The 24,843-nt window shown below is 45.7% G+C and overlaps 1 protein-coding gene across 1 annotated transcript in view; it reads left to right on the plus strand.

Annotated features, from left to right (window-relative positions):
* Window positions 1-12,792: 12,792 nt before the first annotated feature.
* Window positions 12,793-24,843, plus strand: part of BANP (BTG3 associated nuclear protein) — a 114,962-nt gene continuing 102,911 nt past the window's right edge. Inside the window, exons 1-2 of the mRNA XM_082289773.1 lie at window positions 12,793-12,873; window positions 23,870-24,013. Of these exons, the coding sequence (XP_082145899.1) occupies window positions 23,944-24,013 (70 nt within the window). The 5' untranslated portion in view covers window positions 12,793-12,873; window positions 23,870-23,943. The remainder of the gene's footprint in view (window positions 12,874-23,869; window positions 24,014-24,843) is intronic.

Here is a 24,843-nt window from a genome sequence, read left to right on the forward strand (position 1 = left end):
TAAAAGTGTCAGTGAAAGCACAGAGATAAAGCAAGAGTTCATTTTTGCCAGTTCTCTTGGGCAGCTGGGAGAAGAACACCACCCTCAGCTCCTGACCTTCATCTTATGACCATGAACCATTAGTTACTCTCTTAAAATCCTTTTTCAAATCTGCATTTATCTTTTGGGGATTTTTTAATCTTGTTAGGATGACTTTTGCATTTTCACAAGGAACCTGACGTAACATTGAGAGTGTTTCACTGAAATGGAGACAGGAGCAGATACTCAACCAGCATCAGCCAAGAAGTGTTTGCTCTGTTTTACCGACATTGTGTAAGAAGTTTCCATTGCATTCAGGGTATAACATGTTTAAAGTACTCCTGAGTTGAGTAAGAGCAGGTTGAAATCTGGCAAACGATTTGCTTTGAGTGGCTACACGATCACAAGCAGATCATCAGGAGATGTTCAAACAGCTTGTGATGTCAGGATGTTAGACTGGGTTTAAATTTCACTTTACTTCACCCCTGCAGTCTTTTTTTGTGTACCAAGATTCAACTGCAAGCAAAATGAACTCTTGGTTTGATGCCCAACATTTTTTAGGATCACTAATTTACTATTCTCAACACAATTCTTTCTGTAGCTTAAAAAGAAGAGGTGAATAATCAATGAAATTGAAAAGACCTGCTGCCCATGAACATCATGATTCAGTCAGCCTTAATCACAGTTTAACAGCCTGTTGATCATCGTTAGGCAACTCTTTAGCACAGACCTGTCTTGCTGAAGCTACTGATGAACAACAGGGAGCTCCTGGTCATCAGGACAGCCCAGACAGGCTTCAGGTGTTTTATATTCAGCATAAACAAGAGACCCTGGGGGTTATTCTCATCTACAGACAAATTACTGGCATCCCTTCACCGTTCATCCTTGTTCCATTCTTCCAGGATGTGTCCTCTTAAGTACAACTGATAACCTTGGGCAGCTTAGAAATTACACCTACACCTGGTTCTGCAATTATAGAAAATCACAGAAAATTGCAACTATTTCTTTTCTGTACATTAAATGGATGAAATAAAAAGCCTCAAAGTCCACTGCTTTACACAGTGGAATTAGGACAACCCAACTCCAGGAAGCTTTTTGGAGGTTTGATCCTGCAAGATTGTGAGAAATATGAAGTTTTTTACAGAGTCACTAAGCTGAACAGAGTGAATCACTTCTTGTGGGCTGAGCAGCGCAACCCAAAGGAAAGTTTATGGCACGCTCTCAGAAATGATGGGCTGGTAAGGCACAAAACTAAAGAGAAATAACTTAGACCTGCAGTACTTTCATTTCTCTCCTGAATCATTCATGGAACCTCCATCCAGCTTTTTATGTGCACATGCTACTTCTTCCTGAGCATAAAGTTCAGTAGAACTCTAGCATTTAATTCAAAAAATCCTTCAAAGAAAACCCTTCAAAATATGAGCTCAGTGGCAGGGAGATGGTTTGGAAATTGCAGACAGAAAGACAAGAACTGCCTGTGCAAAAAGGAAACCTAAGCCCTAAACCTTGTTCCCAGCACTTCACCAATGTAGCCAAAATCTTATTTTCTGGACCATTCCAGAAACAGAATTTTCCCTTGGCCATGCCCCAGCTCGGAATGGTGATTTATGCAAGAGAGAGACATGACTCTCATGCAGCAAGAGCTGGAGAGAACAGCAGCCGCCAGAATCACAATATCCCTGTTGTTTCCCCCAAATTGTTACATTTCTGGGCCATCTGGGAGGTTGCAGCTGGGCACTCCCTTATTGCTGAACCCAGAGTGGTTTCCTCAACCAGAAAGAGAAGAGCCCAAGGGATGAGCTCAAGTCATGCAGAATCTGCGTGGAAAGAGAAACAGAAACCTCACCTATGAGTTTCGCAATGTCCAAAGTGAATTTTAAAAAAAGGGTGAGCATTGAGAAATAAATGTGCAGTTTGCAGCCTTGGCTCACTGAGGAAGGGCCTGGTCTGGCATTTGCCTTTGTCACACACCCATCTCTGGTACTGTCAGAGCAGTTAAACTAAATTTTATCATACAAAAAGCATCACCAAGATGTGAATCACCTGTGAAAAGGGATCTGCCACAAACAGCCCTAATCTGTGCCTGATGTATTTGATTTTTTTTTTTTTTAAACCTCCCCGACAGACACAGTGATGCTCCATTTAATTTTATGGTGTTTGGGTGCTTCTTACATTTGCACAATGGTTTTTTCCCCCACTTTTCCCAGATATATAGAGCCATCCAAATATTCAGAATTACTTTCTGTAATTAATTGGACCCTTTGAAGTATTTATTAAGAAGTCCATTTAGGATTGACACAAGTATCAAAATCTTCAGGGTGGGAGTTCAAGATCCAGATGAAACTACAGGTTTTAATCTTTGAAAAGAAAAAGACCTGTTGAATCAAGTGCTTTGATTTCTTTAGACATGGATTTTCGAATGAGATAAACCAGGATAGACACTGTGGTGGAAGGAGCTGAGAAACCACACCCAGGGGAAGGAAATAAGGCCCTGCTTGCCATAGCAACACATTCTGAATGAGAAAATAAAATACACACAGTCCTGAAACTCAGTAAAGAGCCGTTTTAAATTTAAAGGACCACGGCTCTGCTTCAGCCACTGGGATTGAATATTGCAGAGGAAATCCAAGATAGGTTGATTTCCTTGAAGCTTTTTTGTTCTGAATCAAGATTTTGGGGGATAACAGCACTGGTTGGCTCAGGCCCATAGTGACGAGGTGCTGAAAGTTGTGCTGAATTGATGTCAGATGGGGACTGTGATTCAGGCCAGTTTATTGATAAACGGCCCAGTGTTTTTTATCAAATAGATGTAGCTGACAGGGTGCTCCCAGCTCGACAGGGGAGCAGCAGCAGATTGTGAAATGCTCAGCTTTTCTCTGCCTCCACAGTGTTTGGCTGAGATAGGAGCCTGGCTGAGGAGGCAGTGGCTGAGCCCAGATAAGGGGGAGGTAATTCCAGCTGGCAAGGTAAAGCAAACACAGGCTTTATCTTCTTCTGTATGAAAACATTTGCTGAAATTATGCATGCAGGCTTAGGAACTCAGCATGGAAAGGGCTTGAATGAGAACTCCTGGACAATTTGGGGAGGCACTGCAGTTTTATGTGCAGGCCTGGAGATGGCACACCTGGATTGTGTGCCACTGCTGGACTCATGTAATTCTTTGGGAAAAAACCCAAAAACTTGACAGATTCTGCTTTTCTTGTGACTGCTCTTAAAAGGATAAGAAAGGAAAAAGCCATTTAGGTCTGCTCTGGTAATTAGGCTTAAAAATCCCCATGGAGAGCATTTCTAGCAATTATTCTAAAAAATTTATGTCTGAGACCTCCACCTCCATGTGTTGTCACGAGGTACCTCAGAGCTCGGCACAGACACCCGCTGGGAATTTTGACATCCATGCCACAAGTCTCACCAATGTTTCTACAGTGCTTTTCCAGTGAAGTGCAGGAAAAGCCCTTTGTCCTTGCAGGGTCACAAGGGGAAGCCAAAAAGATCTAGAAATTGTCAGCCTTTGAGTTGTTTAACCTTGGTCTGAGTAACTGTGGAGTAACCCACAGGCTGCTCCTCAGAGCTCCTGTCCACTCCCTGCCTGCCAAAAACAGCCATTCCAAAGACAAGGTTTTCTTGATTCAGTTTGTTTTGGCATTTCCTGCATGAATGGCACAGAGAAGAGAAAGATTTAAGGAATAAACAGTAACTGTCTTAAATTGAAAAGAGGAATGTGAGTAAAAATAGATACCAATTGTAGTTCATTTAATCAGCAGTGGTCCTTGGATGAAACTACCTGGTCTGATCTCTTCTTGGAATGGGATCCCCTCTTACCCTGGGTAACCATAAAACAATTCCTGTGTCCATCTCACGTGGAAATCCAGAGCTCAGCTCTTCTCCAATTTAACTTCTCACTCCACTGAACAACTTCAAATCATTTTCCCAGAGTGACACCTCCTCTGATAAAACAGAAACAGAGCACTCAATTCCAACACACTCTATCCCAGAAGTTTCTAATTCTATGGACCATAAATTTTGGTGGTGCATTAATACTGAACAAGCAGAAAAATTGGGATTGCCTGGAAGGATTCTGTGCTGCTGTTCCATGGATTTCATTACTTTGTAACAATTTAGACTGTGCTTTCCAAACTGGAAGTTGTTGGACTCGCCATAAATATTCCCTTGCAATCCTGGTTCATGTCTTCAGATGGAAAAATAATGAATAAAAATACAGACTAATGGCAGAGCTTTTTAACCACAATTCCAGTGGATTCTCTGGATTTCCCCTTGGAAGCAGTAACTCCTGTCAGTGCTCACCATGAGCAGTTGGTGCGAGCCCAGTGCTGCTCTTCCTGGCACAGGGTTGGGGTTTAGCTGTTCAACCTCTCCTGAATTGCAAAAGTTTGCTGATAAAACGGAGAAAAAAGAGTGATTTAGGCAGTGCTTGGGAATAAATCCTCTCTCGTGTGCACCCACCCATCTGTGGAGTGGGTGTACACACAGTTGGACAGATTAATTAACATCTAATTAATACAAATTCATTAGGAAAACTACTATTACATGCACCTAATTGATACTAATTTAATGGAAAGGCTATTATTTTATAAGGTTGAATCACTGTTTTTCTAAACGTTACAGTAGTGCTTTTCTTTGAAGTACAAGGTCTTTTTCCTTGTTTTAATGGGAAAAATGAAGTTCCTGAGAGTGCCTGTAGAGGACAAACTGGGAGCTAATGAATATTTCGTGGAGTTTCCATATAAAAGCCGTGTGCTCATCTCCACTCTGCCTTGGTTTATATCACAAAATGATCTGGTTTTCATAATTAAGTAAATATAAAATTTGCCATTTGCTAATTTAAATAGAAGGGAATCACACCTCACTGTTCATGGAAGAACCTGGCTCTGTTCTTTGGGAGAAGTTATTATGCTGAATAAATTTACAGAGGAAAAAATAGGAAACAAAAGGTTTTTCTAGCTATAAAAATTACTCTTTACTATTCTCCAGCTAACATTATCTGCACAGCAGCAAGTAGACAATCTCTGGCTGGACCCATCTTATCTGTAAGTAAATTAATCAGTATTTTTAATAACTAAATCTTTAACATCTTCCAGGAGTATCTTGCACCTCAAAGTGATTTATTGGAGGTAATTTATGGAGCACATTTGGAGGGGGTTGTGGCTTGTACTAGGCCTCATTTTCCAAATCAAACATTGCAGTGGCTACAAAATTCTGAGTCAGAATCAATTTGTGCTAAATGCATTTTGAATTATGCTCCTAAATGCAGTTTTCACTGAAAGCCTCCCAAGTAATGATTGCATTTTGTTACGGGTTGGAGTCACAAACAACCCAGTGCCACTGACACAGAAGAAATAAATAACAAGTTTGAACCCAGAAATTCCATAAGTATTTCCATTTCTTTCGTTCTATTCACTTGTTTCTTCAATCTCTCAGCCACATTCTCCAACTCCCTTATTATTTAATTCGCTAATAAATAAGAACAACACTCAACCGGCCCCAGCTCTCTTCCCACCTCAGCATCTCCCGTTTTCCACCTATTTGGATGAAATGAAGTGACTTACAGGCAGCATTCCTGGCTTTTTTCTGGGAGCAGGCAGCCAGGCTGCAGGGCCGTGCTGGCACAGCTCGGAGGCTTTGCAGCTGCTTGGAGAGACGCACCAGGGCTGGTACCTTCGCACCATTCATCACTGCCACCCGGGCACTCCAAACCTTCACTGCCTCCCTCAGCAGAGCCTTCCACAGCCTAACAACCCATCAACATAATGGAGAACACAAAATCCTGTGGCTATAGAGCTCCACGGGAACTGAGGGGTCACCAAGCTTATTTAGAAATCATTTTGAGAGCACCTTTTGCTGGTTAAGAGGTGGAGCCAACCCAGGAGTTAATTTTCAACTCGCCCCTGCTCTGTCTTCCTCATTGGCTCTCCATTCCCAACGAGGGGCTGGCTGGTTGATGATTATTCCACATGTGCTTTCCAGGGGAGTTTTTCCCCCCCTCATCTGGCTCCAAGAACACCAAAGGGTTGCAGAAAACTCCTCTTTGGTATGCAAGGAGAGAGTTCTTATCACTCCTTTGTGCACGCACACTTTGAATTTGAAGAGTTGCATATCTGAATACTGATAGCCAAGAGGTGCTGTCAGAACAGCTGAATTGCCCCGAGCTGGGGCTCAAACTGAGAAATTCCCAGAAATCCAGGAGCTATGCAGGGCTGGGCACAGGGGAACACAGAGAGAAGCATTTTAGCTCTGAGCAGTGACTTCAGCAGCATTGCAGCCTCCTGGTGGGTGAGGAGCTACAGAACAAGGCATGCCAACAACAAATTATTTGACAAAAACATCCCCTAGTTTTGTACAGACTAAAATTAGTAACATAAGGACCATTAATTATTCCTCTGCTCACACTTGGAGCCAGATAAAGTTTTTGTCTGGAAGAAAACAGATGGAGATATTTTCCTGACCCATATTTCTCAGAGATGAAAGCAAGAATGTTACTCTCTTGCTGTTTCCAGGGGCACCTCCCATAACTTAGTTACCTTATGTGAAAATGCTGTATAGAAATCCCACACTTTCATTTTCTCTGGGATGTTTGCTCTTCCTCCAGTGGGCAAAATCCACGTCGATGGTACGGGCACATCTAAGTCAGAGCTGCAGTATCTCAGGCCAAGCACAGAAACACAGGAAAGGAATTATTCCTATAAATTTTTCCCAATATTTCAGATTATTACAGGCCAAATGGGAATACAAATGGAAAGCCATTGAAGATGGAATCACCCTTCCCAAGGACAAACCAGCCCAGCAGTGCCTGAACCAAAGGGTCCCCTGGCATTCCCAGCCCCTGTGAGTGACCAAGCAACAAACCAGGCCCAAGGTCCAGCCCAGGAAGGAGCAAAAGGAAACAGGGCCAAAGCCAAACAGCAGAAAAGGTCCCAAGTCCTTCCTAGAGACAGGAATAAAGGCAAAGAAAAATTCCACCACCAGAGCTGAGGCTTAAATAGGCTCCTGGCTCATCTTGGTGGGTGGAGGCTGCAGGTGAGGATTATTTGGGGTCGTTAAAACTTAATTAAACAAAATGAAAATATTTACAAAACCCACGTGATTCTTCTTCTCCATTAAATACATAAGTGGGTATATTTTGAAAACTATAGAATCCATCAATGACAGAGCAAGAAGTGATGAATGATAAAACTATTAACATTCTGCTGTTTTTCAATAGTTTTGAAATGTGTTCTGGTTGTTCATTTTGTTTTGGGGTTTTTTTTATTGTTGGGTTATTTTTGGTTGGGTTTTTTTTGGTTTGGGGTTTTTTGTTTGTTTGGTTTTGGGGTTTTTTTTTTGTTTTGTTTTTGGGGTTTTTTTTAAACAAACTCTTGTTTTGAATTAGAAACTTCTTGGTGATGTTTTCATGAAACATCTGCCTGTCTATCATCTCTTATCACACAGGGTGTCAGTGCAGGGCTCAGGCTCAGGGAATCCTCTTTAGTATCCTAAAGTGGCCAGCTTAGCTGTGCTATTTATTATTCCATCTCCTCCTACTCAGCAGAGTCTTCCTTACTACTTGTCATTTATTCCCTGGGCTGCCAGCTCTGGAGTGAGAGCACAGCCTCCATTGTCAGCTCGGAGTTGTGCCCAAAAAACTGAAACATCAACCGTTCACAATTGGGGAATTTGGGTGAGGAGTGTGACTCTACACAGTGAAAATGGGCTTTTTTTTGGCTTCACAGAAATGAAACAAGTGAAAATCTAGCAATGTCTTGCCCTCACCCATCTGACTTTTGCTGTCAGATTGGGCAGAAAGGATCAATAATTGTTTGGGTTTTTTTACTGGAGCATTGCCAGTACCTACTTGTTTTTACATTACCATTGCTCATATTAATTGTGTTACTTGCAGAGGGAAAATCACCTCCTCCCTGCAGTGTGTCCAAGGAATCTGATTCCCCAGGCATCCTGCTTGGAAGGCTGTTCCTGCCCTAGTGCTGCCTCAGTTGCAAGTCACACCCAATAATTCAGCAAAAACACAGTGTTACAGCTTTACTGTAATTAGATATCATGAAAGTGATTCAATAAGGAATATTTTCCTCACCTAATTATTGTCTTATTGGCAGGACAATCAGTCAAGTCGTGGGAAGCTCCCTGGGAATTTTGCTGCTGAGGAGTGGAAGCCTCTATGGAGCGGCTGAAAATGTCACTTAGGGTAGGCTCAGCTCATTCCTGGGTGCCTTTGCCCCTCATTTCCCCATGGATTGGCTCTCCCTTCCCATGGCAGATTTTACTTGAGGGAAGCTTTTTTTTGATGTCCATGTTTTGCTGGGATGCTTCATCCAGCAGAGCTCAGCAGCCTGGGAATCACCTCTGCTTCTTCATTCTCTCTCTTGCATCGGGGTCCCCAAACAGGACAGAACATTCCAGCTGTGTTCCCATGAGTGCTGAGCAGGGGGAATTCCCGAGATGTGCTGGAATGCTCTGATACAGCCCAGGGACCTTCATCCCTGCCAGGGTGCACTCCAGGACCTACAGGAGAACACCTGGAATGGGAGAAAAACTCTGTCTGCAGAGCTTTGCAGTCCCCAGGTTGGAGTGAAGCACAGGATTACACCATCCCAAGGGGTTGGAATTTGCCTCTGTTGCCCTGGACAAGCTTCCGAGTGACCTGGGTTGCCCGGAGTGCCCCTAAGGGCAGCCTTGCCCTCCTGCCTCTGCCACGTGGAAACCTGCTCAGGGACATTCTGTCACCTCAGCCACAGCTGGACATCTACACTCGGTTGATTTTACCTCTCACACCTGAAACGTTTGGGTTACATTACAAATAATTTTGGACGTGTCTTAATGGATAGAGGTGCAGAATTAGGAGATGGTCAAATTCTGCTTAGAATCATAGAAGGACAAAATCCTCTAAAATCTGTAGGTGGAATGAGCTCCCCTTCAGGCTTTGATAATCCCCCCAAAAATAGTCAGATGATAACGGTATCTGGGAAGATCCCAGCCATGCAAACACAGGGCTTGTGCCCTGTGCACATTTCTCAGAAGGGAAAGAGCCTCACATCATTTTTTTTTTCCATGGAAGAGTCTGTAAATAAATAAGAGAACATTGAGATCGTGCCTGACCCTTCTCACCTCATTTCTCAGACTGGCAGAAATGACCCTACAGGACCATGGACTTTGACCAGCCAAATGGCAAAACGTGTTTTCTCTCTGCTGAGGGGATTCAAGGCCTTTCCTTCCATCCCTGTTCATGAAAATTAGGAGTATTCTCATTGAACAAAATGGAGTTTGCTCAGCATAAACCAGAATGAGATCAGGAGTAATGATACAGAGGTGGCTGAAGTAGGTTCAGGAGCAAAACCCACTCGATCCTGCCTTGTTTTCTGTTACAAATCACAATTCTGAGAGGTTTGAAAATGGTTGTGGTGTCTGAAAATAAATGCTGAGCTTCTCCTCATATGCTGCTACAGCACATTTACAAATAATATTAATATTCTCTTGGTTAAAGATGTATTTTATCTAACTTTTCCTTAAGCATCACTGTCACAATATAGGACATGCTGTGTTCATAGGGCTGGGTTTGTTTCCTTCTCCAGTTACAAGAGATATTACAGAGAAAATGAATAAACCCAAACAGAAAGAAATGCATCAACAGGGGAGCTCCAAGCACTCTTTTTCCTTGGACATGATTGAGGATTTTATCCTTAGGAAACAAAATTCTTCTTCCAGACTTCTTCCAGCAAATACTCTGGAGCGACTTCTGTGCCCTGCTCACATCTTCCCCATCCCTTTGTCCCTGTATCCTCATGCTCAGCAGTGAGGATAATTATGAATGTCTGTCACTTGTTTAAACAAATGCTTTGTTTGGCAACCTTTGTTTTCTTGCTGCTGCTGCTGCTGCAGCTGCAAAATTGTGTGCACAGTGTGTTAATTTTTTACCTTTGATGCTATGGGAAGGTTTTTTTTCCCCTAATAAAAAAAAAAAAAAAAGAAGCCAATGAATGAGATCCCAATCTCTCCTGATCCACACAAAACATGTGAGAGCAGCAACTTCCTTAGAAAACAATAGTAAATGAATGCTGATACCAGGGTGAAATAAGCTGGATACTTCCTGGAAGCAAATGATTCCTCAGAAAGTGGCAAAGCACAGACATAAAATGCAAGAGAGGGGCTGAAAAAAAAGAGCATGAAAAGGTGAGGAAATAAAGAAATCCTTTGTTTATTTGGGACAACAAACTAACAGGGCAGCAGGGGGTATTTTCTGCTACAAAATTAAAAGATTAAATTGATATATTGGCACCCTGAAGTTCTCAGTCATTTTTACATGGGGGAAGGAAATTAAGAATGGATTTGATGTAGGCACTTGAGCAAATTATCATGGTTTAAATCAGAATAAACCTTCCTGTGTATCAAGTTTTTCCTGGCATTTGCTCATAGGCAGACCCTTATCCCAGGGTAAAGCGAAGCCCTCATTCACTAAATGGGGATTACACTGAATTTCATTCAATTATTGCAGAAATAGTCATGGGAGCTCAGTTTTGGCAGCTCCTGAAGCTCAGGAGACTGTGAAGCACAGGAAGCAATTACCCTTTGGTCAGTCATTCATTGGTACTGGGAATCCAAGATTGAAAGCCAAATCTGGGCCTTCAGATTTAACAGAAAGATCCTTTTCCTCCTGCTGTTTCCCATTGTTTCCAGTCAGACTTTCTGCTGCATGAAGTGTTTGTCATATCTGGCTGTGCAGTCTCAAGGGAAAATGGGATAGGCCATGATAACGGAGTCCTTTCATGATTTATTGGTGTCATTCAGAATTTTAAAAGGAAATGCCTCCTGGTTTGGGAAAAAATCCAGAATCATTGCTCTGGTAAAGAGGGAAAAGCTCTTACAAGAGGTAAGGTAATTGTGGATTCTCAGCTGCTGGATCAGAGTGGACTGGCAGGAGAAGGTGCTGCAGCCTCCCTTGGTGATAAATGGTTTATTTGTTTATTCTGCTGTTATCTCTGATCAGACTTGCAGACATCACTTGGATCCTGACAGTATTTCCTGCAGTTGATTTGAGATAAATTAACTTTAGGTAAATACTGTAACTGGTTTATGACAATGACAATTTTTGTGTTTGTGTTGTGACGTGATTCATGGCTCTCCAGAGGAGCAGGAGCCTCCAGAAACAGGAGTTAATAGGCTTTGGGATGGGAATATGATGAAATTATGAGAAATCAGGGCAGCTTTCACACTGGGCTGCTTTAGGATGGCAAAAGCTTTTACCAGCAGCTCCCCACAGCAGGTGGAACATGGATATTTGTATCCCTGTTTTTCCACCTGGGACCTGCCATTGCTTGAGTCCAGCAGAAATTCTTTAGCAAAAGTGTTGCAGGGCGAATCCCTGCAGCAAAGTGTGAAATAATCCGGTGTGAAAAAGTCAGTTTCTAACTAGTTTAACCTTTGAACTGCCTAATCTGCTTGTGAAGAGGGAGAACACGGTAAATAAATCAACAGGCTCAGCTGAGCATTACAAACCTGGATGAGGGAGCAATTTCCAAACACACCAGGTTTGCAGCTGTCAGGACAACCAGTTCCAGCTGAGCCAGAGTGGATTCAGCTGTGTGACATGACACTGGAGAACCCCATTAAGCATCTTATTTAAGGAATATTTCAATGCAGAAGTCTGAAAGTCACTGCTGGCTATGCTGAAGCTGAAAAGTGAAGTGTGGTTGGTCTTTATTGGGCAACGCTGTGCTAAATAAAGACAAAATCGTCTAATCTTTGTCCTCTTTCAGAGCCATTTGCATACACTTCCTCCGTGCTGCTTTTCTGGGGCTTTTGCATATTTTTGTCATCCCCAGAAGGTTCACGGAGCGTTCCCCACCTTCACCCAGCCCTCCTGTTCTCACACCACACACAGGAGCACAAGTGACAGCAGAGTGAGGCTGATTAACTAATTTAGCAAATTCCCACTTGCTGCCTGCTGCTCAGCTGTGCTCTGGGCACCGCGACATTTCTCTCCTTAACATGACAGCTGACATCCAGCTCATCCTAGCTCAGCACTCGGGAGCTGACGGAAGGGGAGGAATCTGATGGAAGGAGCAGAGAAATGAGTAGGGGATGGGAATGGTGTGAATGACTCTCGAGGTGCAGATCCCCATTTAATGTGCGGGCTGACAGCTCTGCTGGCCGAGTGCTGTGGACATTGAGAGCCTGGAGCGTGTCCAGGGAAGGGGCTGGAGCACGAGGAGAGGCTGAGGGAGCTGGGAAGGGGCTCAGCCTGGAGCAAAGGAGGCTCAGGGGGGACCTTGTGGCTCTGCACAAGTCCCTGACAGGAGGGGGCAGCCGGGGGGGTCGGGCTCTGCTCCCAGGGAACAGGGACAGGAGGAGAGGGAACAGCCTCAGGGTGGACAGCAGCAGGAATTTCCCCCTGGAAAGGGAGCTCAGGCCTTGGAAGTGCCCAGGGAGGTTTGGAGTGCCCATCCCTGGAGGTGTGCCAGGAAGGGCTGGAGGTGGCGCTGAGTGCACTGGGCCGGGTGACGAGGTGGGGATTGGGCACAGGTGGGACTCGATGATCCCGGAGCTCTTTTCCACCCTCCCCGATCCCGGGATGCTGTGATTCCCTGACTACACTTCCCGGCACGCCCCGCGCCCCCCCCGCGCGTACTACAGGTCCCGGCGTGCTCCTGCGGGGGCGCGCGCGCTGCCCTCTGGGAGTCGTAGTCCGGTCCTCGCTGCGGCGCCTCGGCGGGGAAGGGCGGGGGCATCGCGCGGGCGCGGCGCGTGCGCGGCGCGGGGGCCCGGGCCCGGGCCGGATCTCTCGCGAGGAAGGACGCCATTATCGCAGCCGCCGCACAAAACACCACGAGAACTCGGCGCCCGCCTCACACGGTAACGCGGCGCCCCGCGGGCGGGAGCCTCCGCTGCGCGGCCACCCCCGGCCGCCCGCACGGCCCCGCACGGGGACACCGAGCACACACCGCGCACCCGCCGCGCTCCCGCCGGGCTCCCCGGGCCGCGAGCCGGCGGGGAGGGAGCGGCCGAGGCGGGGGGGCCGCGCGCCCCCCTCCGCCTCCCCCCATCACTCTCATGGGGGTCGCCCGTGATTCGATATCGGGGAGAAATTCCTCCCCTGTGAGGGTGCTGAGGCCCTGGCATAGGTTGCCCAGAGAAGCTGTGGCTGCCCCCATCCCTGGAAGTGCCCAAGGCCAGGTTGGACGGGGCTTGGAGCAGCCTGGGATGGTGGAAGGTGTCCCTGCCATGGCAGGAGTGGAGCGGGATGAGCTTTGCTGTCCCTTCCACGCAGAGGTTTGGCTCTTCCCCGCCCCGCTCCGGGGGCCATCCCCTTGCCGGGCTGCCCAGCGCTGGGCTCGGTGTCCCGCTGTCCCCCTGGGATGTGCTTGGAGCCGGGCGCTGCGGGCTCGGGCTGGGATGGGAGCGCTCCTCCATCCCCTGTCCTGGTGCAGCAGCGCCCGGGCTCGGGGCTGCCGCTGCTCGCGGGAGCGGGCACGGACAGGGAGCGGCCCCGGGATGTCTCCCGGCCCTGGGAGCTGCTGTGGTGTGCGGTCATTTAGTGCCAGACAGGGTTTTTCACACCCATGTTAGGAGTGGTGTTTTCTGTCCTCTTCCTACCAGTTTGACATAGGAGAGTGGGTTTAGATGGGATATTGGGAGGGGAATTCTTCCCTGTGCGGGTGGTGAGGCTCTGGCACAGGTTTCCCTGGATCTGCCCCATCCCTGGAAGTGTCCAAGGCCAGGCTGGACAGGGCTTGGAGCAAGCTGGGATAGTGGAAGGTGTCCCTGCCCATGGCAGAGGGTGGAATGAGATGAGTTTAATGTCCCTTCCCACCCGAACCATTCCAGGATTCCATGATTCCCTGAACACGCTCGGTATCCCTATGCCCTTATTTGCAATTCAAGTGTTGCCTCCTTTTTTTTTTTCTCCCCCCCCCCTTTTTTTTTTGTTTTATTTTTAAATCCATCAAAAGTGGCAAGTTGTGTACTTAACCAAATATAGTCATTTTATCCTGCCATGGCACGGATAGTTTATGGATCAGTTTATTTTTGGAGCTCTCCAGGGAAGACTTTTTGAAGTAAACAAGGGTTGTTAGCAACTGAGAGATTGCTTTGGTGGAAGCAGCTTTAAAATGATATTTTGGAGTGGGTTTTGGTACTTTTTTGCCTTCTGTGTGAGGTTACCTGAGGTGTGGTGCCCTGTCCATACCAAGATTTCAAGAAGGAAACCTGAAATTTGTATAGCTTTGAATACTTAAACCAAGATCTTGAAATATCAAGCAAAAAAGTGCATTTGAATTTCATAGCAGTGACTCTTGAAACAGAGGGTTTTCTCTGTTAGGAAGTATTTATGTATTTTTTAAATACAGGAATTTTATAGATGTGCACCTGAATAACAAAACTTTGATTCTGAAACCTGAACACCTTTTTCCATCCCTAAATGACACCTCGGCTGTAGTTCCATTTTCAGTAGGAGATGTTAGGAAGAAAGATTAATTAATTTGTTGAGAGCATAAAAAGATGGAGGTTGGATTTAGGAAACATTGCATCTTCTCCAGAGGACAAAAACATTTTACAACTTTGTTTTTTTGGTTTTTCATCTCTTTTACAGCACCTGGGTTTTCTGTCTGAATCACCCAGCCATGTGAAAGTTGTGTGGTTCCAGAGCAGGTGTTAATTAAGGTTCTTTTAAAGGACTAATGATTAATAACACGCAGAGTAATTGAATTAAACCATTAAGGGCGTGGTGCTAATTAGCAATGCTCACAGCTGCACGGCTTCCAGCAGCACCTGCTCCAATAAATAAGTTTGGAAAAGGCTCCTTTCCTGCCTGTGCTGGTTTTGGAGTCCTCTTTCTGCAATTTTGGGTGTTCAGGTGAGGAAAAATGAGCTTTTAGTCGCGGCTCAGTGTCACCAGAGCTGCCGATTCGGGATTTACCTTGGCCTGCCACGGAGCTGTGCTGTCCCATGGGATTCACACCCGCGGGAATTCCAGGAAGAGGCTCCCGTTTGCAAGGACTTGACTTTGTCTCTGGTTTTTCTCTCGAGCTTTCCCCTCAACTTGTTAAGCTTTGTTGGTGCAGGAACAACACGTGGCTTTATTTTGTCCAAATTCCAGGGTTTTCATCCCTTTCCTTGAAGGAACCCTGGAATTGGAATTGCTGGGATTGAACCACTTATAGGAGGAGACAGAGCAAGGCCAGTGGTTGGAATTAGAGCCACAAAATACCTTCGTATATGGAACTTTTCCAATAAAATTTTAGTCACAGGTTGATTTCCTTTAGTTTGAAATTTGATATTTAGTCATTAATAATTGAAGTAATCTTACTTTCTCTTTTACCCATACTCACTGAAAGGTTAATCAGCATAATTTTTCTTTTTTTTCCCCCAAGTAAAATAAAAGGAATAAAATGTTTTCACAGTCACATAAACCACTTGTTTCCTTGCAGGTTTAGGTTTTTAAAGGTGGTGTAAAATAGTGAATTTTGCAAACAGTTAGACTGAAAAATACACAAAAGGTTTAACTTCGTCACACCCTTGGTACGTGGGACTTGAAATAAAATAATTTGTGGTGTTGTCTGTTGAACAGAATCATTTTATGTTGTTTCCTGTTTGTGACCCCTGACTGAGAGCACTTAAGGGAAAAATATATTCAGTTCAAACCTGTGAAAACCTGACTTTTATCATGGAGAAGGATGGAGGGAATTGATGGCAGCTGGGGAGTCACCCTTTACATCCCTGCTTCTCAACTCTGGTGCCCTCTAAATTTATGGTTTGGGGAGTTTAAAGCTGAATTTAGTTGGGGTTTTTGTTTTAACTACAGGGAGGGGAGCTGACAAGCCAGGATCAGGTGGTATAAATGAAAATTCAAAACTCGGGAGGCAAGATCTGGGGGTTTGGGCTCTGCTGCCAGGGAACAGGGACAGGAGGAGAGGGAACAGCCTCAGGCTGGGCCAGGGCAGGCTCAGGGTGGACAGCAGCAGGAATTTCCCCATGGAAAGGGAGCTCAGGCCTTGGAAGTGCCCAGGGAGGTTTGGAGTGCCCATCCCTAGAGGTGTGCCAGGAGGGGCTGGAGGTGGCACTGAGTGCTCTGGGCTGGGGACAAGGTGGGGAGTGGGCACAGGGTGAACTCCATGATCCCATGGCTCTTTGCCAACCTAAATAATCCTATGAAAATAATTCAGAATTGAAAGAACTGCTCACTTAATGTTTCCCTGCTGAAGTGATGCTCTTCAGTTTATTTTTCATTAATATTTTTGGCAAGAATTTGAAAATCCTGGTATCTCTGTGTTACAAAGCAGGGCTGAGGTCTGGTTTGGCAGCTGGAATGGTTCCTTTTCCTTGATGGCTACAGCAGGAAAATCCATTAGAAGGCTTTGGAGTGAGCAGGTTACTTGTCTTTGGTGTTGGCTTTCCTGCTTTTTAGTAGTAGGAAAGTGCCAGCACTGGGGGCTGTCCTTGTCTCCTCTGGAATTGTTGGATCTGAAACTTTTGCCAGTGTATTGAGGCCTAGCAGTGCACATGTTAGGAAAAATATGAAATGAGAAGAAAATAGTAATTATTAATGTTGCTATTATTACTCTCTTGTTGCTAAAGGTAAGCTGACAGGCCGAGAGGGAATGGCCCTATGCTGCAGGTGGGCAGGGATAAGTGGGATTTTGGGAAGGAATTCCTGGCTGGGAGGGTGGGCAGGCCCTGGATCCCTGGCAGTGCCCAAGGCCAGGCTGGGCACTGGGGCTTGGAGCAGCCTGGGACAGTGGAAGGTGGATGAAACCAATCCTGGAAGTTTGTTCTTTGAATTTCCTGGAATAATGGAATACCCTGAGTAGGAAGGGATGCAGAGGCATCATCCACTCCAGCTCCTGGTCCTGCACAGGACATTCCCAACATCCCACTCTGGCCCTGGGAACGGTGTCCAAAGCTCCTGGAGCTCTGGCAGCCTCGGGCAGTGCCCAGCACCTTCTTCTGGGGGAAGAACCTTTCCCTGATCTCCAGTCTCACCCTCCCCTGGAAGTACTTGCAGGATTTTTGGAGGTGTTCCCAATAAAAATCCTCCATCTAGTGGCTGAAAACAAGAAAACAACGGGACAGAATTTGCTGTCTGGGCAGGTCTGGCCTCACATTTGCTGCTTTTCAGCAAACTGTACAAATTGTGCCTGGTGTGAATGATCCCTGTCTGGGATAATCCCACCAGGATACAGAATCCAGCCTCTGCCTCAAGGCCTGGGATCTGCAACCACTTAGATCCCTCCCCGGGGGTGGGCTGCTGGAGTTCAAGGGGATTAAGTGTCTGCAAATTGAATTCAGGCTTCTCTGTGTGTGCAAGCACCTGAAAGCGGAGCTGTGACACGTGTGAACATATCCTTCCCAGCTCCCCCGGGAATAATTACATCCAGGCTGGGCCAGAGGGGGGTTGGCACACGGCAGCAGCGTTTGTACAAGATCCACAGGGAATTTGGGCTGGAATTCCTGGGCTGTGTGACCACCCACTGCCATTCCCTGTGCCAGAGCGCGTTCAGCGCCTGGGAGGACACTGGGAAGCAGGGAAGGCATTCCTGGATTATTTGTTGGGTGTTGTGTTAGGATTGGTGCCAGGGTTAGAAGAGTTGGGAAAAGACATCCAAGCAAAACAGAGCCTTATACCAGGAATGAAATAATAATAATAATAAAAAAAACCCTAAAAAGTGAATATTTCTGAAAGCAAAACAATAAACCAACAATAGTAACGGGAGCTTTCGTGGTAATACTTGAGAATTTCTGCCTCCCTGGGAGGTTTTGTACTCCAGAAAGTTTCCTGCTCCTTTATTCCTGGAGCAACCATTTCCTTTTTTTTTGGTTGCTATCTGAATTTTACCACTTGCACTGGAGTCCATCACCACATTATCTCTGTGAGTGATATTTATTTGATATATCCATCTCCAGAATGCTGTGGCTGTTCTGGTTTTCGCAGATAAGGAATATTTCTGTCGGGTTTTTTGGGAGAATAGACGTTTTCCCCTGATCTTTAGCTGAACCAAAGCTGCTTGTCTATTATTACACTCATTTTTAAACAGTTAAACTGAAATGTTTGTGTGGTTTTACTATGAAATTTAATTGAACCCCATGTTTTCCCTTGCCTTTTAAAGCAGATTGAGAATAAGGGTGACAGCCAAACAGATGCTAAGAAAAAATATTCTCCTTTGTAGTTTTGGGTAGTAAGAAGGAAGTGTAAATCTGATCTCTTCCTCCCCAAAGGAGTTTTAACTCACGTTGTGATGGGCTGCAGAGAGCTGGGGCTCAAAGGAGGCTCTTGGATTTACAGTGCAGTGAGCCCTGCGTGCTCTCAAATCGTTGCTTTTTATTCTGTTACATTTGCACTGGTGTGGCTTGTCTGGGAATTGGGAATCAGTGCAGGAAGGCTCCGTTGCAGCTGCCAACCAAAGGGATTTTATCATAGAGGAGAAGCCAGGCTCAGGATTAGAAAATTGCTTCAAGTCACAGAGCAAGACTGAACAGAGAATTGTTGTGTCCTGAGCTTTGTAACTCCTGGGAATAAATTCATGTACCCACTTATCCCGACATTCCCAGTTGTGTCCCTGGAGCTGCTCCCAGAGGTTGTTCCCCAGGACACGCCAGAGGGGTCACAGCTGTGCCAGGTCAGCCGGGATGGGAGCCTCCAACAGGAGCTGGTTCTTCCTGAAGACCTTCACAGGGACAGTTCTGTGCTGTTCTTGGGGTGCTGCTTTGCTGGGATCCCATAGTTTGCTTCCCAAGTGGAGTTAAGCGTGGATTATTCCTTGCCCAGACACAGCTCAGTGCTCCTCTGGGCTGTTTCCCTGCAGGGATGAGACCTCAGGGATTTAAATAAAAACCCAATTAATGAGTGTTTTGTCCTCTGCATGTTCCCCGGGGAGGGTGGCTGATTCTTATACCATAATCCCTGTACAGCCTGGGGTCATCTCTCTCCTCATGGAGATCAGCCCTGGCCTGTGCTGGATTCATTCCTATCACTGGGCTGGGCTTTGTGTTCACTTGCTTTGGAAAACCTTGAGAAGTGTCACTAAATCAGAGTTTTTGCAAGATAAGGACCTTTGTCCCATTGGTTCAGGAAAAGGGGCTGCTGGGCTGCGTTCATCAGCTGAATTCATTCAAGGAGAATGGTTTTACATGGACAGAGGCAGGGAGAGGTGGGATTTTGGGAAGCAATGAGAGAGGTCAGGCCCTGGGATGGATTTCCCAGGGAAACTGTGGCTGCCCCTGGATCCCTGGAAGTGTCCAAGGCTGGGCTGGACACAGGGACTTGGAGCAACCTGGGATAGTGGAAGGTGTCCCTGGGATGGAATGGGATGATCCTCAAAGTCCCTTCCCACCCAAACAACTCCATGATTCCAAACGTGGTTGTATAAAGATTTTTGTAACAGAAATTCCATATTTGAGAATTGCCTTTAATCACTTTAAAGTGGAATGAAGAAGAGGAAGAACATTTGGGGCTCTTGGGTTGGGCAGAGGGAAATGGCATTTTCCAGCTTTTCCCACACAATCAGCAGGGAATATTTGCCATGGTGCAAGCTGGAATCGGAGGGAAGTTACTTAATTTATCCATAGCACTGGGAAATGTCCAAGAGAGCTCAGCTGCTCCAGCCAGAGCAGTGCAATTCCACACTCCAAGCAGAGCTTTGGAATATGTTTTGATTTTTTTAAAGATAATGTTTACCCTCACTAATTAATAGGAGAGAGAAGATTTATGTTTTGTGCATGTTTTCCTATGTTAACAAGGCGTTGGATAGGTTTGATTATCCACTTTGGAATGCTGCCCCGTGACTCGGGAAAGCCATCAGATATTTCAGTAAATAGCTTTGTTTACAAGGGACTGCTCGGAAGAATTATTCAGAATTAATGTTTTAAAATAGATTAATTAAATTACATTAAACTTGTGTGTGGAAAAGCTAATCTGGAATTCAAGTGAATTTAATTTAGTTGCTTACAAATATTAATTTACTTAATTAAACAAAGGCTGATTGAATTCTGTGCAAAGTGTATCAATTCTGAGTAAGAGTATTGGCAGAGATATTTAATGTAATTTATCTAATCAGCTTTAAATTTATATCTTTAGTTGTCTGTGATGAGTTTTTTTGAGTGTTCCAGTACTGGAGCCACTTCCAGGCAAGTGCTTACAGGGATGCTCAAGGTTTTTTGCTCCCCTTTTTGAGGGAAAATGAGATAATTTTTAGTTGCAGTTTCATTTATCCAGCAGGAGCAGGTGTCTGGTGGGATTATTGGATCAGGGCACAGTGGAAGAGCTGCTCTGGGAATAGGCTCCAAGAGCTCTGAGGAGTTAGAAATGTTTGGGGTAACCAGGATTTCACAGAATTGATCCTTGGAAAAGAGCTCCAGGATCACCAGCCTGTGCCCCATCCCCACCTTGTCCCCAGCCCAGAGCACTCAGTGCCACCTCCAGCCCTTCCTGGGACACCTCCAGGGATGGGCACTCCAAACCTCCCTGGGCACTTCCAAGGCCTGAGCTCCCTTTCCATGGGGAAATTCCTGCTGCTGTCCACCCTGAGCCTGCCCTGGCCCAGCCTGAGGCCGTTCCCTCTCCTCCTGTCCCTGTTCCCTGCGAGCAGGGCCCGACCCCCCCGGCTGCCCCCTCCTGTCAGGGACTTGTGCAGAGCCACAAGGTCCCCCCTGAGCCTCCTTTGCTCCAGGCTGAGCCCCTTCCCAGCTCCCTCAGCCTCTCCTCGTGCTCCAGCCCCTTCCCAGCTCCATTCCCTTCCCTGGACACGCTCCAGCCCCTCAGTGTCTGTCTTGGAGGGGCCCAAATCTGACCAGAAATCCAGGTGTGGCCTCAACCGTGCCCAGCACAGGGCACAATCCCTGTCCTGGGGCTGTGGTCACACCAGGGCTGGTGCCAGCCAGGTGCCAGTGGCCTCTTGCCCACCTGGGCACAGCTGGGCTCCTGTTCAGCCGCTGTCCCCAGCACCCCCAGTGCTTTCCCAGCTTTCCAGCCCCTGTGTCCCAAGCCTGGAGCCCCAGGGGTTGTTGTGACCCACGGACCCTGTGGAACCTCATGGATCCAGCCTGTCCCTCTGGAGGCACCCAGGGAACTGGGACTGGAGGTGGGAGGACATCCCTGCAAGACACACCACAACCTGTTCCTCAGCGTAGGAATTGAAGGAGGCACTTCCAGCCCCTGGAATTCTCCAGGAGATCCACCAAAAGCGCTGGGCTGGAATTGGTAGGAGCCTGGCTGGCCAGGACCTCCTTTAATGGGATATTTTCCATTGCCTGGCAGAACCTGTCTCGCCATCCCCTCCCCCAGATAGTGGCAAAGTGACTGTAAAATATTCCTGTGTTGATCCAACTTCCACGGGCTGCTTGGGGGAGAAGTGGGCACGTTCCTTGGTCCTGCTGTGGTTTATCCCCAGCTTCCCGGCTTTCTGTTAATATTTCTTTTTTATAACTTAATATTTGTTCCTGGGAATAGTTCAGCACTGGTGGCTCAATGCCAATGTACATACACTTAATTTAGATTTAATGGGGACTAGAGTTTCAGACAGGAGGTGGAAATTGGGGGGGGGGGGGGGGGGAGGGGGGAAAGGAGGGAATATAGAGCAAATTTCAAGAAAAAGAGTGTTTTATGTGAGGAAATGCTGGTAAATACTTCACCGAGTAAAGTACGTGGAAACTATCATGGAGAGTTATTCTGAATTTGTTGACTGAAGCTTTTGGAAGCTGATAAACTCCTCTAACTCTCATCCTGCTACATTTTATCAGGCTTTTCCCCTTGGTTCTGAAAGCAAGGTCAGCCCACCTGTAACATTTACTATTAGAAATGGAAATGGTGAATTTGGAAGAGGGGCACTTTATTCAGGGTGTGATAACTGCAGTGGCTGCAGCTTCCTTGGACGTTGCTTTCCTAATCCTCACACCCAGCGTTGATAAGGAATTTATTTGTTTTCTCCTTATGTTTTGATACAGGATGGCAGCAGAAGGGAATTTTGTCCTGGCTTTGGAAAGGCAGAATTGTGGCTGATTTCTCCCAAGCTGTGTCTGACTGGGTGAAATTGGAATAAAATTAGTTTGAATGGAAATAAATAGTGATGTCATGAACACACATTTCTCTCTGTGAGTTGTAGCTGCTCTACCAGTTGTAGGTTGGTGGTTGTGCCTTTGTTTCAAGGCTCTGGGACAGAATATTTGGGTATTCCTGAGGTGAAGTTGAACACTTTCAGCCTATGGCCTGTGAGAGGTGGAGAACAGGTGTTGGAAATGTGAAATTATTTTGTGTTGAAAAAAGGTTGAGTTTAGTGATGTTTTAATATTGAATTTTGAAGGCACGTGGTGAGATCGTCGGGGTGTCTGCGCAGGGCCAGGAGTTGGATGATCCACGTGGGTCCCTTCAAACTCAGAATTTTCTGTGCTAAATATGCAAAGCATTAAAGTGCATTTATACAAAATCATTGCAATTCCTTCAGATTGCTTTAAAAATCTGGAGAAATTTGTAGCTATGAGTGGTTTCAATGCAACACGTGCAGTGTCAGTGAGTCCTGTAAAGAACCAAGCGAATTACAGCGCATCCTGTCAATGAGAAACTGTTTAACAGTTGGGATTTGTTCTAATTTGGCCTTTTTTTAGTGCTTGGAGTGGTGGATGTCTCCTCTCAAGCTGAGGGCAGGGCCCTGCCTGTTCCAGGCAATGTGTGACACGATGGAACAGCGAGTGCAGCACAGCTGCTTTGTTCTGCTCAGCCTGGCTGGGCACCAGGACTTCTCAGAAATGGCAAATTTTGGTTGCCAAAATGGCATCCACAAGCACGGAAGGACTGCCAGGTTTTTTGGGCCTGCTGCCACAGTCTGTGCTGGCCCAAAAGCCTTTCACCATGAGCAGAATTTCAAGTGACTCAGTGCTGGCAGTGCTGGTATTTTGAGTAAACAGTTTGGAGATGTGGGGAGGTCTCCTGGATGGGCTTGCTCAGAGTTCTTCTCTAAGTTGTGTTGTTCTCCTAAAAGTTTATCCTCTCCACGTCTGGCTTAATGGATTTCTTGGGCTCAAGTGGAAGAGGAAAATCATTATGCATAGCTGGATTTGATTCCATGGCAGTGTTAATGGATGAATTACCATTTCCATCAGGAAGTCTTGGTTTATCTTGCCAGCGTTTTTTACTCCAGGTTAAAAAGGAAAAAAATCCACTGATGTCTTGGTATTCCTTGTCCAGCCCTTTGTAAATGGGGAGAAAGCACAGCTAGGAGAGATTGCAGTGATTTTTTTTCATTTTTACAGGTTGAAGGTTTCTCTTAAAACACTAATAAATAACCTGGACTGAGAATTCCAGGGGAGCAAGGCTGAGAGATATTTTGACTTTAAAATCAGGACCATATCATGAAAATGCTTTTGTCAGAGCTGAGCTGTAGAAAAACCAAGCAATTTCATCCTGAAGAAAAAAAGTCAAGTTTTGCTTTAGTTGTAATTAGATGTGAGGAAACTCCTCTTTCTTACTGAGTTTAGGAAGATTTTAGAGCCCTGTTAAGATTCAGAATTTGCAGTTCTTGCCAATCTGGTGTGGTTTGGAGCTTCGTGAGCCTTGTGAGTCTGCTCCCTTCCATCTCTGAACCTGAATGTTTTCATTATCCATTGGGAATGTGCAAGGGAAAGCAAGGAAAGCTTGAGCTGCTGTCTCAGTCCTGGGGCAGGAAGATTTACTTGTGGAGGTGCTGCAGGGCTCCATGAGGTGGCCAGTGAAGGAGCTGTGGATGCCACTGGATAATCCCTTTGTAGGATGATCATTCCTCTCAGAACTGAATCTTTCTGTAGATGCAGAATGAAAAATGAAAGGCACTGTTGCTGTATGAAATATTTCATGAATACCAACTCTGTCCTTGCTGCTGTTTTCCAGGGTTGCATGCCTTGGCCAGCCCCTGCCCTGGGGAGCTGCAGTGCTGCGTGAGGGGTTCTGCTGCCTGGTTCTGAATGATGTCAGAGCAGGATTTGGCAGATGTGGTTCAGATTGCTGTCGAGGACCTGACTCCAGATAATCCAGGTAGGAAGAGATTTACAGCAGTGCCCATTAACGAGCTGGAAAGTACTGCTGAGCTTTTCTTTAGAACACAAACCAGGCTTTTATTCCAAATGGTGCTTTTTAAGACTATATCCCATGTTTTCCATAGCTTCACTTGTGTATCTCCAAACCCTTTAGATCAGATTATTTTATTTATTTCACTTTTCTTTTAAAAGCTTTTTTGCCTGCTTGTTTTTTGTGCAGGGGTAGGGTAACCCCAAAAAACTGAATGAAATGTTCCTGCACTCTTGTTTTTCTCTAGACCAAACACGTGGTTTAGGCTTTCCCTCAAATGGAAACTGTCACCCATCTGTTAGGAATTGGTTTAGGTGTAAAATAGTTTATCTCAGCCATTATTAAAATTCTTTGGACAGTACAGTTGAAGAACACTTCTCAAAGCAAATATTGGGATATCCCTTGCTCAGAACTTGACCTCCTAAGTGAAAATATATTGAGATGTTGATCCTTTTTGGCCAGTGCAAGTCAGTGACTCAAAGAACAGTGATGGAAACGAGAGACACGGACCAAAAACTGCTTTTCTGATACAAAATGAAAAAGTTACCTCAGAAATGTTCCCAGAGAGTTGGGGGAGAAGCTGGGACCTGCCAGTCCTTCATAAGTCTTTGCTCAGCTTGGTAGAGGAACTCAAAGCTGGTCCCATCCCCACTGGTAGATATTTGAGAGAAACCCCAAAGAAGTGTAAAAGAACACGTGAAATATCTTAATTAAATACATTTGACATGCTTTTGTTTTCTCCACTTGAAGTGTTTTTAATCAGAGGTTTTTCCTCTTGGGTTCTAAACTCTGGCAAT

Source organism: Coloeus monedula (assembly GCF_965178545.1).
Source record: "Coloeus monedula genome assembly, chromosome: 13".
NCBI lineage: Eukaryota > Metazoa > Chordata > Aves > Passeriformes > Corvidae > Coloeus > Coloeus monedula.